Here is a 16,556-nt window from a genome sequence, read left to right as displayed (position 1 = left end):
TTCAGCGAGCGGCGCAGGCGGCCAGGCCAGGATGCGCCTGGCATCCCGCGGCAGGCAGCCCGCCACCCCCGTGCAGCGCCAGCCGCCTCGCCTCCGCTCGGGCCCGGGGCGCTGAGCCGCCCCCTCCCGCCGGCTGCGCCATGGCGGCCCCCGGCAACATCGTGTCCGTTATGGCGAGTAAGACCAAGACCAAGAAGAAGCACTTCGTGGCGCAAAAAGTGAAGCTGTTCCGGGCCAGCGACCCGCTGCTCAGCGTCCTCATGTGGGGGGTCAACCACTCGGTAAGTGCGGGGCTCCCCCAGCGCTCGCCCCCTCCGCAGCCCCCTGCCCGCCCAGGCAGCCGGGGACCGGGGCATCCATCCCCCGCCTGCGTGGGGGGCGCCTCTCGGGGGTGACAGCGGGTGTGCGGCGCCCCGTGCCGGGCTGGCGGGGAGCTCCGGGCGTCACGGAGCTGCCGGGGCCGTTCTCGTGGCCGGGCTGCGCCGCTCGCCCAGGGGCGGCTGGCTCGCAGCAGTTGCCGTGACCGGCCGTGGCGCAGGGCAGCGCGGTGGCGGGATCGGCTCGGGCTCTGCTGCCAGTCCGCTGGCTTCGCCGCCGCTGCTGGGGACGGATGCGGTTCGCGGAGCCGCGGTGAGTGTCAGGCGGCGGCGGCAGCAGCAGCAGCAGAGAAGCGGCTGCTGTAAAGGGGAGGGGGCGAAGGAGGCTCGCTAGCCGCAGCCAGTGCAGCCTCCCTCCCCCGCCTCGAAAGCTCGGGTGTTAGAGAGCGAGCTGGGGAAGTCGGGGAAGCGCCGCCGGCTTGCAGTGCTGCAGTGCCCTGTCTCTGAATCAGCGATAGCGGCTCGTGGAGCGGAACCCGTGCGGTGTTAATCTGATTATATGGAGGAGGAGGAGGAAAGCTGAGACATGATCACCGGGTCTGGGCAGAGCCATAAAAGTTTGCATGTCTACATGCATATTGTCCCTGATCTGTGGGAGAAAACTATTTCGCTTCTCATGGCTTTGAGGTCTTCAGTGGGTGTGTGTATGTGTGTTATGTACACGTCTCACCTTCACACCCCTCCCCCATTGTGTAACTGTGACGATTGTTAAAACGTGAGAATACTGGGGTCTAATGTCTGCATTAAACCTTTCTCCAGATAAGGAAAGGTGACTACATAGCTGATCTTGAGTGCCGGGGGTAGTTTGTGTCCTATTGATCAGTGATGTAGGCAAAATACATTACAGAGGTGTCCATTAAGTCACAATATTTCTCATTATGATTTGGGCTGTTCTATCTTCCCAACAAGATCAGCTCTTAAGAAGTGGGCATATTGGATGTACTATGGTAATAAAAGCAATTATACGCTTTTAACTTCTTGAGTTCTGGTACCTCAAAAACAGTTTAAGCAAACATTTGTGTTTTGTTGGGGTTGAGAAGGTTTTTTGTGTGCTCTTGAGATGGTAAAACTGCCAAATGGCAACATTTGCCAAGTGTCATACTCTTCTAGTGATATGCTGTTATAACTACATGCTGTCAAGGAATTTAATGTAGCCAGATACATAAAAACTAACTGGCTTGTGAGTGTTTAAGATTGGGAGCCTAATCATGAAGGTGTCACATGCATGGGGCATTATGTGACTCAGGACACAGCTTTGCATCTTTAAATAGCTAATGCAGAAGGCTAATGATGTAGAGTCTAAAGATCACCTAAATCCAGACATTGGGGAGTAAAGTCAAAAGCTTTTTGGTCTCTTACGTTAGTTTTTTATTGGTAGTGGTAGCTCTATACTGTCAAACATGATATTCTCTATTAATGGAGTCACACACAATTGATACTTTGGTATTCTTGCAACTAGTTAATAGGAGATGTAGCTTGAGATCACTGGATAAAAGCAGACATTTCCATACAACAATAAAGGCAGTCTTACTACACCTCTACCCCGATATAACGTGACCTGATATAACACACATTCGGATATAACGCGGTAAAGCAGTGCTCCGGGGGCGGGGCTGCGCACTCCGGCAGATCAAAGCGAGTTTGATATAACGCAGTTTCACCTATAATGCGGTAAGATTTTTTGGCTCCTGAGGACAGCGTTATATCGGGGTAGAGGTGTACCAAAAGTCAGACTCTCCTTGCCATGACACCCAACCCCTCCTGCTTTTTTTGTAAAGTTAAACAAAAGGATTTTTAAAGAAAATTATGAAAAGGTCAATAGCCTCATCCCAAACCTATAGTCCTCAGTCAACAATCTAATCATTGGATCATACACCATTTAACAGACTTGACAAACTTGATGATTTTTTTTAAAGAAAATCTGTAGGTTCAGATTTCTTTACAATGGTGGGCAAGCTTCATTATCTCCATGGAGACAGTTAAAGTAACTAACTCACAAAGGCTATGTGACTTGCTTAAGATAACAGAAGAAATTGGTGGCAGATCTCAAAATAGATTGCTGATCTCCCAAGGGACAATTGTATTTGGTGGCATCCTGTATATTGGACAGGTAAGGGAGGAGCAAGTATCTGTTACCTTTTGTTACTATTACTAGTCCTGGCAGAAAAGACCAAAATGTGTGTTCCACCCCCACTCTAATAGTAAAGTAAGTAGCAAACAAGACAACTTCACATATGACACATATCAAATGCTGTTATAGAGCAGTTTGAATTATGTTTCCTTCAAGCTTAAAGCTTTTGCCTATGTTATGGAAATATAGTAAAATCTAAGTGCAAATAACTTATGGGTAAGTAAATCTTGCTAATTTCCTTTCTCTTTCTCCATTTCTTTCATATCTCTAAAATTAATTCTGTCCCACATATCTTTCTCATTCTGTTCATTGCCTCTTTTCTTTCTGGGGGGAGGGGAGGGGAACACCTCTCCTTCTTGCGGTTTCTCATTCACCACCTGTGTCGTTTTTCTTCCTAAGGTGCAACATTGGGGAAATAAGGTTGAATCCTTTCTCCCCTGCTGCAGTCTTGTCAGGTTCTCCACATTCTGTGTCTCTTCTCTGCTGCTCCCCAGTACTATTGTATGAAATGCAGAAAAGATGAGAAGCTTCCTTCCATTGTGAAAATTATTTTTCTGTGTATGAGGCATTCTGGACAAGATGATACAGTGTTACATATTGTTCACTTTGAGATGAAAATAACTAACTAAAAACTTAACTAGGGCTCAAGTGAAATATTGGTGTTTTAGCAGTAAACTTACTTAAAATGGTCAGTGAGTTTCATGTGAGAAGTGTGTGATTCTTTGTTGACAGGAAGTGGTTCTGAGCATGAATGCATGATATACAAATATTCCCATTATTTGGTCACAAAAGGATAAACTTATAAAGATTAGAGCGAATAAAATGAATTTATATCCACAATAGCCTGTTGCATTTTATGTCAATGGAGAAGGAAGAATTTTTAAATGACTTCTCATCTTGGATAGTATTGAAGCAAAAGGACATCTGATGAGGGGAACTTTGAGGTTTATCCTGCAACTGAAAAGTAACAAAGTAGCTTTCAGCAATTGTACTACAGTGCCAAGATTATGACAAGTTGGCAGCTCATAAGAGATCAGAAAGAAACTGGGGGAATATCTGGATTCATCAAGGACAGAGGTTGGAGATACTTCAGAGTCAGTTAATAACAGAATAAACTGGAAACCACAAAAGACTTGGATTATTAAATGAGTGCTGATATAAAAATATTTAAAAGAATGTGAAGTCCATAGTGATAGTAATGAGACTAATTAACCAGACACAGAATAGATTACATTAATTAGAGGAAATAAGACTGACAGTAAGTGTTGGCAGTCTGTTTTAGATCTGCTTTCTAATACTAAATATGTACATCAACCAACAAGGAAAGGAATAATGCCAGATTTTGAGATTCTGCAATACAGAAAGTATAATAGAAGACAAAAAGAAAGGAGAGAATATGTGAAGCATATCACTGTATCCTGTATTTAAAATATAAATGAGACAAGAAAAAACTGAAAGGTTAAGGAAGTTGACAATGTGGAGTACATTGAATGAAATCAGATTCAGTGAGGGTAGTGTGAACTGGGCGGGGGGTGTTATAAGAAATGCTCTGAAATACTACTAGTGCATAGTGATGAGTTCTAATTATTAACAAGGTTCAAAGTGCCTTACTAAGGTATAGTTGTGAATTCCCATTCCCTTGGGTGGGGGGAGGGTTGAAATTAAGCAGGATTTTCTTTTTCCCTGGATCTGTGCTTGCCTTTTTTTTTCCGTCTTTTGTCATTTTGAACTGGTAAAACCACAATATGTTCTGAAAATCTCCTGATGCTGGAAACATCAAGGTTTAATCTGAATCTGTAAATGAAAATTGATCTAAAGTAAAAAGGGAAATTATGAGAGTACTCAGGTTCTGGTGCCTATTAGAAAAGAGTTCTAGAACTGTCTAGAAGCCTAGAGGGGAAGAATAGGTAGTTGTTGGTGACTGGAGAGATAAGCAGCGCTACTTGATGTAGATATGAATTGTTAAGGAGGGGGAGCTTCTGGAAGGTAGGCAAATATCACCTGATCTTTTTATTATTATTTTTTAAAAGCTGGTTAAAACATCTGTTTTGGTCTTTATAGGTGAATTCAGTAGGTGGTTCTTCCATTCTAATCACAGTAAATATGAAAGTTGCTACTCAATAGTGCAGATGCCTGACTAGAGACTGAATTTGACTCAACATGCCTGTACTTGAAGGATGTGATGGGAAACTAGCAGTTGAATATATTGAAGTAATGTAAACAATTTTTCTAAAGTTAATGTAAACATTGTCCAGAATACTCAAGTAGCAAGAAAGAGAGAGCACTTGTGCTCATTTCAAAATGCCAAAACTGATTTATTTGGAATATTGCAGATTAAATATGCTATTGAATGAAACTTGGCCCATTGAAGTAGAAGAGTAAAACATGGAGTTTGATACTCCAGGTGAGAGATTTTTGACGTCACAATCATGGTAGCCTCAATGATAACTTAAGTCCCATGTTTCATGTATCCACATGTGCATAATTTAGGAGTAACCTTATCTGTTGGAGTTGGACATTTGAAAATGTCCAAGATGACTTTGGTTATGCTATTAAAACAAATAGGGCTCTATCCTTGGCATGGGAGAGAAGGGTGGAGGGCCAAGGTGATTGTATGCCACCTTTGTATCTTCCCCCAGAGCTTCTGGGGGTTGGTTTGGTGCCAGGATGAGGTTAGAATGACCCTGTGTCTACTGTAATTTATGCTGGTGGCTGGTAGCTTCTAGGACAGAGGTTCTCAAACTTCATTGCACCGTGACCCCCTTCTGATGACAAAAATTATTACATGATCTCAGGTGGGAGGGACTGAAGCCCGAGCCCACTCCAGGTGTGGGGGAACCAAAACCTGAGCCCACTCTGGGTGGCGGGGGGGGGGGAACAAAGCTGAGGCTCAAGGGCTACAGCCCCAGGCCAGGGGCCTGTAACCTGAGCCCCAGTAAGTCTAAGCCAGCCGTGTCAACCCCATTAAAACAGTTGTGACCCACTTTGGGGTCCCGACCCACAATTTGAGAACCGCTGTACTAGGTGGTTGTTTTTGCCAGCTGGGATTTGGTGACGCCTGATAGCACTCCCAGGTACTTTTCAGCTGGCTACCCTACTTTTGTCTGTTGTCTTGATTGTAGTGTTTAAGAACTTGGATGGAGCAATCTGCAGTTTTCTTTTCAGACAGAAAATCCTGAGGTGCATTATAACTCCTTTGCACCACTTGGCATATAGGCAATGTGCGGTGGCGGTGTTACTTAATTGTAAGCTCCTTGTTTTGGTTGAATGTATACCTTATTTTGAGTAAATAAGCTTATAAGGTGAATTGCAGTTTGTTTCATAAAATCTTTCCTCCTCCTCTTTAGGTTTCTAGCATTATGAATACAACATAGAAATGAGATTATTAGATATCTACAATATCAGGAAGGATGATGGGAAGATTGAGAAAATACTAAAACTCAATTGTAGTCTTTGAATAAAGACTTTGTTAGATGGGGTTTTAAAGGACTCATCTACACATAGTAGCAGCACTTGACAATCAATTCCAAACAACCTATAGGAACAGATGTGAGATGAGCAGTACAGCTATCATGGTTCGCTATGCTTCTGATCCCTTCACTTCTTGAGCTGATTTTTTTTTTGTATCCAGTTTTGAGTAGAGAGATCCCTCTTCCCCTTTCCTTATACTTTTAAAGTAATAATGAAGACTGTTTAACACCTGATGATTTAAATCTGCAGCATTTTGTCTTGTGGCATCAGCTGTCTGCACCACAGATTACTCAAGAAATATCTGCTCAGAGGAGGGAGGGGCCAGCCATACCAACTGTACTAGCAACTGCGTAGCTATTATTCATAGCAGCGATGAATGCTGTTGCAGTTGTCAAAATAGTAGCTTTCTCAAGAGAAGGAAATGGCAAGACTAGAAGCTGAAGGACTGGATGCGAATTCAAAATATATTGATAGACTTGAATAAAGTCTGTACTATTTTTGAAAGAAGCAGACATTAGAAGACACTAGGAGGAGAATTTCCAAGGGGAGACAGGAGGAAATAAAATGTGGTTGATTACACCAGCGGGTGTAGGTAATAAAGCAGCTAATAAAGCAATTAGAACTATAGAAAAAAAGTCAACTGGGCATCATGCCCAGATGCACTAAATCCTAGAATACTGAAGAAAATAGCAAAGGAAACAGGAAAGCCTTTACTGGAAACCTAGTTCATCATGCTCTAGGCACCGCAAGAGACTTGGAGAGTGTTCGGCTCTTACGTCCTGGGGGGAAACCAGGAAAATACAGACCTGGAAACTTGACTTCTGCTGTGTGAAAGGTATTAGAAACTCCTGAAAGAATAGGACGGGATTGATAATTCAGTAAAGGATACCCAACATAAGTTAATGAAAGGAGGACCACGCATACATGATTTTCTTGTTGCAAAAATGTTGTGCAGTTAATAATCTCCTTAAAATCCAAATACATCTTTGATAACACACACAGATTAAGATGCACGGTGAGTGTGAAACAGGAAGAGCTAGCAAAATCAGTCTTAAAGTAGATCAGTGGGAAAGCTGTTTCAGCCTCTAGTAATTTATGAGTTTATGAACTAGGATGTTGCAAGGGCTGATCTTTTTCCACTTGACATAGGAAATAGAGAACAATTTTCTAAATTGAACAGACTTATTAACCTTCACAGGGAGAGGCAGGATTTAGCAGAGCAAACAAGTAAATAAGGAACATAGGAATTGTCTTATAGGTTCATGCTAGTGGTTCATCTAGTTTTGTAATCCACTCTCTGATAGAGGGCAATACCAGATGCTGTAGAGAAGGTAGAAGAAGACCCAAAGTGGCATGGTACAGGATTAACAGCCCAGAGGAAGAAACTTCTTAAGGTCCATCAGTAAGAGGCTGTCTTGTACTCTGAGGCAGAAGGGGTTATATCCCTCCTATTCATTTGGGTGTCTCTTAAATCCTATATAACTGGCTTTTCTCACTTTCCATATAAGTGTCTAATCCTGTTATCCTTTTGGCCTCTAATATCTTGTGGGACTGAGTCCCACAGGCTACTGATGCGTAGAGCCACTATATGCTTGCTCTTTTAATGTTAGATGAATCTATATTTTGTTTACCAGCAAGAGTTACTTGCAGGCTAGGGGTAAAATTGTCAAGAGAGATGTTTCCAGAGTGGTTAATGGGGAAGTTGTGGAAAGATTGTTATAAATAAAGCTATATACATTACTGGTCCTGAAGGACTTAGTCTAAATTTCTATAATTATGTGGCTTTCTCCTGGCTTTTAAGGGTTGCCTACGGTCTCTAAGGGGAAAAACTAATGTGTGTGAATTTAGTGCCTTATATTAACTTTTAAATTCTTATTGCAACCTGCTTTTGCTTTGTACTCTGGCTTCTTTCTAAACCAATCATGTACTTTTAGATGCCCCGCTCTAACAAAGCAACCATTAAATTTTCTCCTCCCTCTCTTCATTGTATTCTAGCAGAAGTTGCCATGTAACTTATCGTAAATCTAATTGATTTGGTACCTAGAACTTCGCATGGACTTTCTTGTTTAAATCTAGTTTTTTAAATGTATGCCATTCAGTCTGTCTCAGTAAATAATCTGAGAGCTGCCTCAAACTTGAGAGATGTTTGTCTCCATACTATACTTGATACCAGACTTCAAGGGGCAAAGTTAGGGTTGGATAGTTGTGTGGGCTGTGTGTTTCATAGAGTAGTAATGGATGAAGGGTTATATGGCAGAGGGGAGCTGAACAAATCCCTTATTTGTCCCTTATGGATCTTCAACATTGGTTCTTAAAAGTATAGAATTCTTGTAAAGAATGCCTCTGGAGTGTTAGCTGGAGTCTCTTGAAACCTTTTTTTTCAACTTTAATTCTCTTTAACAGTCTGAGAATCTTTCTCTGCCCCCCCTTTTAAAAAAATCAGTTTATCAAAGTGCTGCAGGAGGTGAGACTTGCTCTAACTGTCCTTACGAAGTCTGCCAAAGCAGGGCTCCCCATTGCAGACATTCGTTAGTCTTCATGACTAAGTTACCTGCACTAGCCCATGTCCAACCCAGGTATTTTGGATAATACTCCCATGTGCCCCTCCATCCCTTGCTGGTCCCTGCCCCAGTGTCATGACTCCTTCCTGACTTATGTCCTGCATTTCTTCCCCAGTCTCTTCTGCTGCCTATCATCCATGTCTTGTTCAGTCCAGCAGTAGCCCAGCCTGGAATCAGCTGCAGGTTGGTTTATATTTTAAAATGGTTGTTTGTAAACATCTGTTATATATGACAGAGCTGCATGCACAAGTGTGACTAGGCCTATAGCCACATGAAAAATGGAGTGGGAACAAGACAAAAATAAAACATGGCATGCTGCTTTAAGACCCAATTACCTCTGTCTGGAACACTTCTCTGGCATGGCCCCAACATACTGGAAACAAGAACTGGACTTTCTTTAGTTTGGTTCAGAAATGCTAAGTGGCTTGTTTCAACTGAGGTAGTTAAGTTACAAAGACTCGTAAGCAGTGCAGGCATGCTTACAAAGGATTACCTTTACTCGCATATGTGCAGGTCCAGGTTTTGCTTATTGTCTGAGCCTGGGAGCTTCTGCTTCCTGTTGCCTTTCTGAGAGGGAAAAAGGACTCTGACTTCTCTCATGTGCCCTTCCTAGCTGCTTTGTTCATGTTCCTGACCCAATGACCTCTGGGTAACACCTTTTGTGCCCACTACAGGGTGGAGGAAGGGTCATTCAATATTTGTATCTTCTCATTGTTCAATGTGTGGCCCTAGGCCTTATTTATTGAACACTGTTCAAACCATGCTCTGAAGATGGAATTATTAATTTCTGCATTGGCTTTTCTGTGGTGCTCATTACAATAGCACCTGAGTCCGTGTGGAGTGAAGGAGTGGTAGTATCCTCATTTTTCAGATGGGAAGCAGAGGCACTGAGATTATGGTCAAAAGAATCCACTAATTCTGTGTGCCTCATTCAGATGCCCAGGATCTGATTTTTTCAGAGTACCGTATATGCTCGTTCATAAGCCGAATTTTTTCAGTAGAAAGAGGGTTGGCTTATGAACGGTTATAGAGAGGGAGAGGTGGGACACCGCCTCTCCTCTCAACAGCGGGAGCAAGGAGAGGCAGCACAGCCAGCAGAGCCAGAAGGGAAGATGCGGGGCCAGAGCCTCTCTGCTTCTGGCCACGCTGCTCTCCCCTCAGCCTCCAAAGCAGCTGCAGCTCTGGGGCTGGCAGGCTGCGGCCGAGCCGCTTGGCCCTGCCCCCCTCCCCCCCCGGAGCAGGCTGCGGCCGTGATGCTTGGCCCCACCCCCGCCCCCCCGGAGAAGGCTGCGGCCGTGCCGCTTGGCCCCGGTGCTCCCCCTGCCCGGAGCAGGCTGCAGCCGTGCCACCCGGCCCGCTGGAACAGGCTGCGGCCATGCTGCCCAGCCTGATGGAGCAGCTCCAGCCAGGCCAGAAACATCCTCCCTGGCCTTCCCCAGATACGGCGGGAAGGGATGGGATGGGATGGGGAGAGTGGGGGGGTCTCGGGCTAGGGGTGGGGTCATGTAGGGAGTGGTCACAGAGGTTACCCCCAGCTTCTTCTACCCCAAAATTTCCCGACCAGTTGCTGTTTCTGCCTGACACTTGACTTATAGCCAACAAGGGGCATTGTTACTGGGAGGCTTTGCATACATGTCAACTAAATCAAAGATATAAATGAGCAAACCCTAGGTCTCGTTATGATTTTTAAAATCCTATGACCATGAAATTGACCAAAATGGACTCTGAATTTGGTGGGACCTTACCAATGATTTTACAGCATCTTAATGACGAGCAAGGCATATAACACTGGCTTTTTGGCTGGATCAAGCTAAATCTTAATAGGATGCAGATACACAAATCATAGGGCAGAATCTTTATGTTTAAAAAATGCACACTCTGTCTCTGTTATGTTTCATAGCGAGCCACTGAATCTTTCACAGGTGAATTGCAAGAAGTGTTAGTATTAAGTGTTGTCCCTGAAATTTTGTTTCTGCTGTCCACTTAGTATGATAAAAAAAAGGTATATGTCTGCAGTTGGTAGATATTCAATACCAATACAAAATATTTCAAAGGCATTCAAAACTGATTCTAAGTTGCTGTGAAATGACTCTAATGTATAACTAAATTTCACTATTCCATAGTTATAGGGTAGAATTGCATCCACAATGCTCTTGTGTGTGTATGGTGACAAAAAATACCAAAAATCCTTTTCCAGGGAGCTTATTTCAGTATTAGAAGCTAAAATTTTCATCTGCATATCTCTAACAAAGCAGAGTTTGAAAGATGATAGACAAAGCCTCTTTGTCTTGCGTTGGGACCTTCCATGTTCAGTGTGTTTTGATTACTGTTCACTTTAGTTGTGCTCACAATGCAGATGGCTTCTGTTTGAAACTACACATGAAGCTTAGCATATGGACTTAGCTCACTTTTTCAGAAACAATGTTGCCATATTGCATTAATAAGTGTTGCAGTACAGCCACAGTGTAACTGTTTATGTATAGTGCATCATTGGTATATAATTCACTTAATACAGTAATTGTGTAATGGATATTTATACTACAGGCCAAAATAATTATTAGCTGTTGGACAATATTTCAATTCTGAGGCTGAAATGTGTACTTTTTTCAGTAAGTTATGCCTTGAATTATAACAGTAAAGGACTCTGAATGACGTATTACTCTGCCTCCTAGGGATACCAGCCTTGCATTACTCTTCATGACAGACTTTTTGCACACAATCCTTTCCCAAACTACCCTTTCACAACACAGCCAAATATTACATCAAACATCTACAACTACTAATGGCGTGAGTGAGGAGTGAATAATTTGATAGAGGCATGTGGGAAAGAGGAACAGATTTAAACTTGTGCTTAGTCTGGTGTACAGTAGCTGTGATAGTGGTAAGATGTGTGCTTGTGGTTGGAGGAGTAAAGGGCATGTACTCCTTGGCACCTTAACTTTTCACTTCCTTACTTCTGTGGGTTTGTCAGGTGTGTTGTGTAGCAACCCTAATTGCTTTACAACACTTATGTATCAACAGGTATTTAATGTTTATGTACATGCCTAGAGCCTCTATACAGGCAAATATGTTGCACAAAACATCCTCCTTCTGTTATGATAGGTGGACCCTGGGGTGAAAGTTCAGCTGAGGCTAGGAAGACTATATAGGTAGCATTTCTATTAAGGCATAATATTCAAATTACTGCTTTTATGAGCAAGGGCTAAAATACAAAACCCACTTCTTTGACCTAGCATCCCACAAAAATATCAACAAAGATCTCTGTATATAATAGCATGGAGATGTCTCTTATTGAGTCTAGATATCCTTTGTATATAATACCTCGAATGATAAGACTGTAAAGTCTAGTATTCAAAAGTTAAGGAATGCCAGAAACAACATTGTCCATGAAACCTTAACTTGTCCCCCTTTTTGCAAATGCATTGGCAATCTTAGCCACCTAAAAAGTCTGTGGCAGAGCCAGGAATAGAATACAGCTCCCTTGGGTCCTAGTCTCTTGTGACTAGAGCCCTGCAAATCTGCGGATATCTGCTTTATAGCTGCAGGCCATGTTTGCTGCTCATGGATTGGATGCGGATACAAATTTTGTATCCGCGCAGGGCTCTACTTCTGGCATGTAATGTCCTTTCTGTTCTTATTACTCTCTGCCTGATGCACTGAGTGAAGTTGGGGTCCTGTAGAACAAATTGTGTGTGGTCATGTAATTAAAGACTGCATCACAAGTCACTTGCATAAGGGGGCTGAATTAATGGTGCACAAGCAACATTCATTCTGGCATTTCCAAACTTTTGAGTGCTTGTTTTTCAACCTTTACATACAAAAAATACGGAAGAAAGTATTTCCTAGTTCCCCTTTAAAAGGGCAAACTGAGAAAACAAATGACATCATGTGACACAATATTGATCCATTGCATGGGTCATCAATAAGATTAGAAACCAGAACTTCTAGACCTATACCACAGACCTCTACTTTTTGAATGGAGTAAATGGTCACAGTAGTAGGCTGTTATCCTCTACATTGACCAACCAGTAGAGGGGAGTGCAATGTTTTTCAGGTGGCTTACAAAGCTAGACAGCAGAGGAATGTTAAGAGTTGGGAATTAGTTTCTATCTATTCCTCTGGATGAGAATGAGATAAGGTTTAGACAGAACACCCACATACACCTCATTGTCAGAAGAATCTTCTGAATTGTTTTTTCTGCAAACACTTCCTACCTTCAGCTGAATTTATTTTTTTCTTTTAGAGAGCAAGCATGGGAAAACTTCAGTACAAATAGTTAAAATTTGGCAAAGTTTTATAAAACTTAGAAAAATTGCTTACTGTAGAAATTGTTGGGCAATATTAACTACAGCTGTTGCTACCAACAATTTTTATATCTTGGATATGTGTCTACTTATGCACCATCATGTTGACCGTAGGACTGAAGAAAGATAATATCTAATTCTGAGTTTCTGGTATGTTGAAATGTTGTTTTTAAATCTAGAACATGGCTACATATGGGAGTAGTGCACTTTTTATGGGCAACAATCACAAACAATACGAGGTGCTCTATTTCTGTTTTTTCTACAGCTCCATTGGGGCAGCACACCTAAGGTGAGGGAGCAAGGAGTTCATCTGTCTGCAAGTTTCCAAGGTCATTTAAGGTATCTAGTGACAGGTTCAATGGGGGAGTAATCTCTGTTCAGATATTGTTTTAAATGAATTAGACTTCATATTCTTGTGGGAATGTCTTAGCACTAGATGACATGCTGACATACTATACCAGCATTATGGAGGGCTTTCAGGGTATGTTTTTGAAGTGTCTTGATCTATGATGTCCTAAAAGGTACCACATGGCTTGCTGCATTCACTGAGCATTACACTTGGGAGCAAAGTCTTTGTTCTTCAGGTAGCGCCCTGTGGGTGTTCCACTTCAGGTGCGCATGTGCCCTGTGTCTTTGGAGATTTTTTGTAGCCGTGCTCATTCAGCCCATGCATGCAGTCCACAATTTTGTGCCCCTTGCCTAGGATATATGTGGCTGCACAGGCAAACCATCCTCAGTTTTTTCTCAGCTGCCTTTGGCCCAAGATAGTCTGCTGTGTGCCTGTTCTCTGATATTTAGCTTTTTCTCTACCTTATAGTATTATAATTGTTGGAACAATTTTCCTTTTGTTTTTCCTTTTCTTAAAAAAACACCTTTGTTCATAGAGCTATTTATGTAGTTAAGAGATTTCCCCTTCTAGGCTTACATTTTTATTTGTTTTTGTTCGGAATGCCAGGGTTCTCAGGATTCAAGAGGTGCCTCTATGTCGGGAGACTATTCCGATAAGTGATGGACACTCCCAGCATCTCTGCTGTCCTGGTGATATGCATATGCCCTGTAAGTGCAAGATCTGCACTTTCTTCAAGGGTAGATCTCCCCCCCCACACCCCAAAGAGAGAAATTAAGTTTAATCTCCTAATGATGGAGCAAGATTTATGTCCATCTTTGTATCACCTCCACATAGACTTCTCGGTATAGCTAGTGCCCTGTCTATATCAACATATCAGTCACCACAGACTGGTAGAGAGGTAGCCAGTACTATAGCACCAAGTACATCTACAGACGTGGTTCTCAACCAGGGGTATGCATACGTCTCCCATGGGGTACATCAACTCGTCTAGATATTTGCCTACTTTTACAGCAGGCTACATAAAAAACACTAGTAAAGTCAGTACAAATTAATATTTCATATAGACAGTGACCTGTTTATACTGCTCTATATACTATACACTAAATGTAAGTACAATATTTATATTCCAATTGATGTATTTTATAATTATATGGTAAAAATTAGACCATAAGCAATTTTTCAGTAATACTGTGCTGTGACGCTTCTGTATTTTTATGTCTAATTCTGTAAGCAAGTAGTTTTTAAGTGAGGTGAAATCAGACTCCTGAAAAGGGTAAGGTAATCTGGAAAAGTTGAGAGCGACTGATCTACAGTACTAAAGTCCTCATCTATATCTGCCTCTAAGCAGAAGGAGGTAAGGAGTAAATCTCCAAGAAGCTCTCGGTCACGGCTTCACAAGAAGGCTATGGAACCTCTGGTCCCAAGGGACCAGGTCCCCAGGCTCTGAGTGAGGCTGGTACCACAGAGGTGAAGAGGAGTCAGTTATCTAAGACACATTTGGTACCGAGTGTGGATACCTGTATGCAGAGTGGCAGAGACAGGGTTGAAGAGACCAAGCCCATCACTGATTAACACTCTGTACTGATAACAAGAAAATCAGTGGTACCAAAGACTGTTCACCTACCTACAGTACTGAGGGAATCCCATACCAAGTGCTCGGTACCAGCTGCATTGATACCGAAGCAATCCTCCACATGTATCCCACTCAGTCCAATCTTTGATACTATCGGTACTTCAAGAGTTTAGATACCTTAAAGATCTGATAATATCTTCTGAGCTGGAGTATCCTCTGTTAACTAGGGCTGAGGGTTTCTCAGTGTCAAGATGCTCTGACACTGATCCCTCTGTCACATAGAGCACCACACTTGCCCTCATCTAATCTGTAAGCCGAACAGCTGTCTCCCCCCTTAGAGAATGTGGACAAGGACTCATTAGACTCTCAAATTTCGTGTGGGGTTCCCCTGCCTATTCTAGTTTTGATGGCTTGGTCTAGAGCAGAGGTTACCAAACTTTTCTTATTGCATACCCTCTTCTAGATCTACCACAGTGGCTCTCAAACTTTTGTACTGGTGACCCCTTTCACATAGCAAGCTTCTGAGTGTGACTTCCTCTTATAAATTAAAAAGTGTTTTTAATTTATATATTTAACACCATTATAAATGCTGGAGCAAAGTAGGGTTTGGGGTGGAGGTTGACAGCTCGTGACTCCTCCTCCCCTGTAATAATCTTGCGACCCCCTGAGGGATCCCGATCCCCAGTTTGAGAACCCCTGATCTACCAGCTTCCTGTGTATCCCTACCCTTCTCATCACTGATACTTTGTTTTCTTCTGAACACTACCCGTCTTTAGCCGTCTGTCCATATTTCACTGTTAAGTACAGATATAGTTATAGTGGGATGTATACAACCAAACCGCCCCCTCCTCCCCCGAAGTTCTGAGCTCAGTTAGACTGGACATTTCCTAAGCAACTGAACCCATGATGTATAGTGATTGGAGGTGAGGGCTCTGTACGTCCGTGTCTCTGTATATCCATGTTCTCATTGCAAATTAAGTACTGTATTTTATATAACAAATTTTCACCTAGTTTTAAAGCTTCATCTGAGTAGCGTATTATGAAAATATAATAAATAAAATCCACCATTACACAATTTCTCCCTCATCTCCCTCCCCCCGATGTCTTGTGTACCCCCAAGGGTACGCATACCACAATTTGGAAACCCCTGGTTGAGAGTCTCAACTATCCAACCAACAAAGTCTTACATGTGCAACATCTTGCCTTTCTCCCTACTTCTGGATGCCACCTCTCCCATTTTCAGGATGCATGGGAGCATATAACATCAGACAAATGAGTTTTGGAAGCCATAACACCTGGTAACGCTAACCATTTCAAATCTATTCCTCCTATACGTTCTCCCTCGTTATCCCTCTTCAGCAATCGATTGCTAGAGCAAGAGGTGACCTCTCTTCCAAATTTAGGAGCAATAGAACCATTTCCTGTGCAGCATGGGAAGGAGAGTATTTACGGATTCCCCAAAAGGCCAATTTTAGACCTCAGCTCTCTAAATATGTAAAGCAACAGAAATTTAGAACGTTAAACCTTGCAGCAATAATTCCTTCATTAGAAGTTGGTTTGCAACTCTTGACCTACAAGACATACTTTAATGTCACTATTCACCCTTCACACAAAAGGTTTCTTCGTTTTCTAATAAACAAGCACTGCCAATACAGTGTGCTCCCTTTCAGCCTATCTTCAGCACTGAGGGTATTTTCAAAGATTCTGGCAGTAGTTGCCACTCTCACACATTGGGTATAATTGTTTTTCCATTCATAGACGATTGGTTGATCAAGGACAGATTGTATCAG

The 16,556-nt window shown here is 42.5% G+C and overlaps 1 protein-coding gene across 3 annotated transcripts in view; it reads left to right on the top strand.

Moving 5' to 3' along the window:
• PIP4K2A (phosphatidylinositol-5-phosphate 4-kinase type 2 alpha) overlaps window positions 1-16,556 on the top strand; it is a 188,132-nt gene continuing 171,576 nt past the window's right edge. Inside the window, exons 1-2 of one of the 3 annotated variants that reach the window (XM_045006244.1) lie at window positions 13,151-13,183; window positions 13,800-13,900. In XM_045006244.1, coding sequence (XP_044862179.1) covers window positions 13,853-13,900 — 48 coding nt within the window. In that variant the 5' untranslated portion in view covers window positions 13,151-13,183; window positions 13,800-13,852. Of the gene's footprint in view, window positions 282-13,150; window positions 13,184-13,799; window positions 13,901-16,556 lie in introns of those variants that run through there. The other 2 variants (XM_045006242.1, XM_045006246.1) reach the window with 2 other exon arrangements.

The sequence above is a fragment of the Mauremys mutica genome, chromosome 2 (genome assembly GCF_020497125.1).
Source record: "Mauremys mutica isolate MM-2020 ecotype Southern chromosome 2, ASM2049712v1, whole genome shotgun sequence".
Taxonomy (NCBI): domain Eukaryota; kingdom Metazoa; phylum Chordata; order Testudines; family Geoemydidae; genus Mauremys; species Mauremys mutica.
This window is presented reverse-complemented; position numbering and strand designations above follow the sequence as displayed.